At 41.8% G+C, this 1,899-nt stretch overlaps 1 protein-coding gene across 1 annotated transcript in view; it reads left to right on the forward strand.

Annotated features, from left to right (window-relative positions):
• The window catches only part of LOC103736549 (olfactory receptor 1J4-like), a 27,051-nt gene extending 25,466 nt beyond the window's left edge, over positions 1-1,585 (forward strand). The window contains exon 2 of the mRNA XM_008836058.2: positions 637-1,585. Within this exon, the coding sequence (XP_008834280.2) occupies positions 637-1,585 (949 nt within the window). The remainder of the gene's footprint in view (positions 1-636) is intronic.
• Positions 1,586-1,899: the final 314 nt, after the last annotated feature.

The raw sequence follows: 1,899 nt of genomic DNA on the forward strand, positions 1-1,899 counted from the left end.
TGTGAAATTCTAGGAGGTTAGTGATTTTTTTAAATGTCAGAACTGGGTCTGGCTAATACACACCTCAGTCTTCTGTTTGTCTGAGTTCCTGAAGTTGTCCTTCTGTAGTAACGAATATGGCTGAATATGGTCATGTGTAATCATCTGCTCTAAGATCATTACTTGCATTAACCTAGATTTCCACCAAAATTTTATACCTAGGTAACATTGTTATACTTTATAGACAGAACTCATATATGTGGAGAAAGTGGCCTTAGGAAACTGAAGAAGTTAATCTTAGAATCAAGGCTCATCTTAAGCCTCCTGGTGTGAAAGCTGTGCCTCTTGCTCAGTAGTCAATGAAATGATTATAGAATGTGTGCTCCAACTGGGAATTTTATTGTCTGTTATGTTTCCAATGCTGAAAACAGTGTTTAAAAGATGTATGAAGAAGGGAACAAATTTGCACTCTTTTTAAAAGGCCATCTTGTTAGCATTGGAAATGTCCTCTCTCTGCTTAGTATGATCCCAATCGGAGATTCAGACTAAAAAGTGTGGAGTTTGAATTTGGATGCAATTTCCTGAAAAAAGCATGCATATTATGTCTGCCTGGTGAGAATCTCACCAGGATATTTTCTTCTCCTTCATTCCCAGCAGGAAGAGGACCATGAGGAGGGTAAACCAGAGCAGTGTGTCTGAGTTCATCCTCCTGGGGCTCCCCATCCAGCCAGAGCAGCAGGGCATCTTCTTCATCCTGTTCCTGGCCGTGTACCTGACCACGGTGCTGGGGAACCTGCTCATCATCCTGCTCATCAGGCTGGACTCTCGCCTCCACACCCCCATGTACTTCTTCCTGTGCCACCTGGCCTTCTCCGACATCTCCTTATCATCTGTTATCATCCCAGATATGCTCAGTAACATGCAGACTCGGCACCTGTCAATCTCTTATGATGGGTGCATCACTCAAATGTATTTTTTCTTACTTTTTGCATGTGGTGACAACTTCCTTCTTGGAGTGATGGCATATGACAGGTATGTGGCCATCTGCCACCCACTGCACTACATGGTTATCATGAGAAAGGAGTTGTGTGACTTATTGGTGGCTGGATCCTGGTTCCTCTCTTCTATGAGTGGCCTATTGCATACCCTGCTCCTGTCCCGCCTGTCTTTCTGTGCTGACAACAGTATTCCCCACTTTTTCTGTGATATCAATGAACTCCTGAAGTTGTCCTGCTCAGATACGTATCTCAATGAGCTAGTCATCTTCACTGAGGGTGGAGTTTTGACTCTCCTGCCGTTGGGAACGATTTTGGGCTCTTATATATGTATTAGTTTTACTGTACTAAAGGTCCCCTCCATGAAGAAGTTCCGCAAAGTTATTTCCACCTGTGGCTCACATCTCTCCTTGGTGTTTTTGTACTATGGGACTCCTGCAACGATTTATTTCTTTACTTCTTCAAATAATTCCCATGTAAAGGATATAATTGCTTCAGTAATATTTACAGAGGTTGCACCCATGTTAAACCCCTTCATTTATAGCCTGAGGAACAAGGACATGAAATTGGCTCTGAGACTACTTTGTAGAAGAGTTATTTGGGCCACATGAAAATTATGTGTTCATGTTCTTACTTACCCTAGAGACGCTTTCAGAGATGCTCCCTTAAAATTCCATAGGTGAATAGAGTAAATTGCAAAAATGACCACACTAGTCTGCACTTTTCAATTTTGGTGTTTATTTCCCCACTCCTTGAATATGTGCAGATTTTGTCACTTGATTCCTAGTTTTGGTGGAAATGTCTATGAGATTTACAAGCTTAGGAGGACTTCGTCCCTGCTGTATTTGTAATTATGAAATCACCATATAGGATACCATGCAAGTTAATCTAAGATTGCCTGAATGAAGAGGGAAGGCTACATGAA

The sequence above is a fragment of the Nannospalax galili genome, unplaced genomic scaffold (assembly GCF_000622305.1).
Source record: "Nannospalax galili isolate Female #2095 unplaced genomic scaffold, S.galili_v1.0 scaffold1198, whole genome shotgun sequence".
In the NCBI taxonomy this organism is placed as follows: Eukaryota; Metazoa; Chordata; class Mammalia; order Rodentia; family Spalacidae; genus Nannospalax; species Nannospalax galili.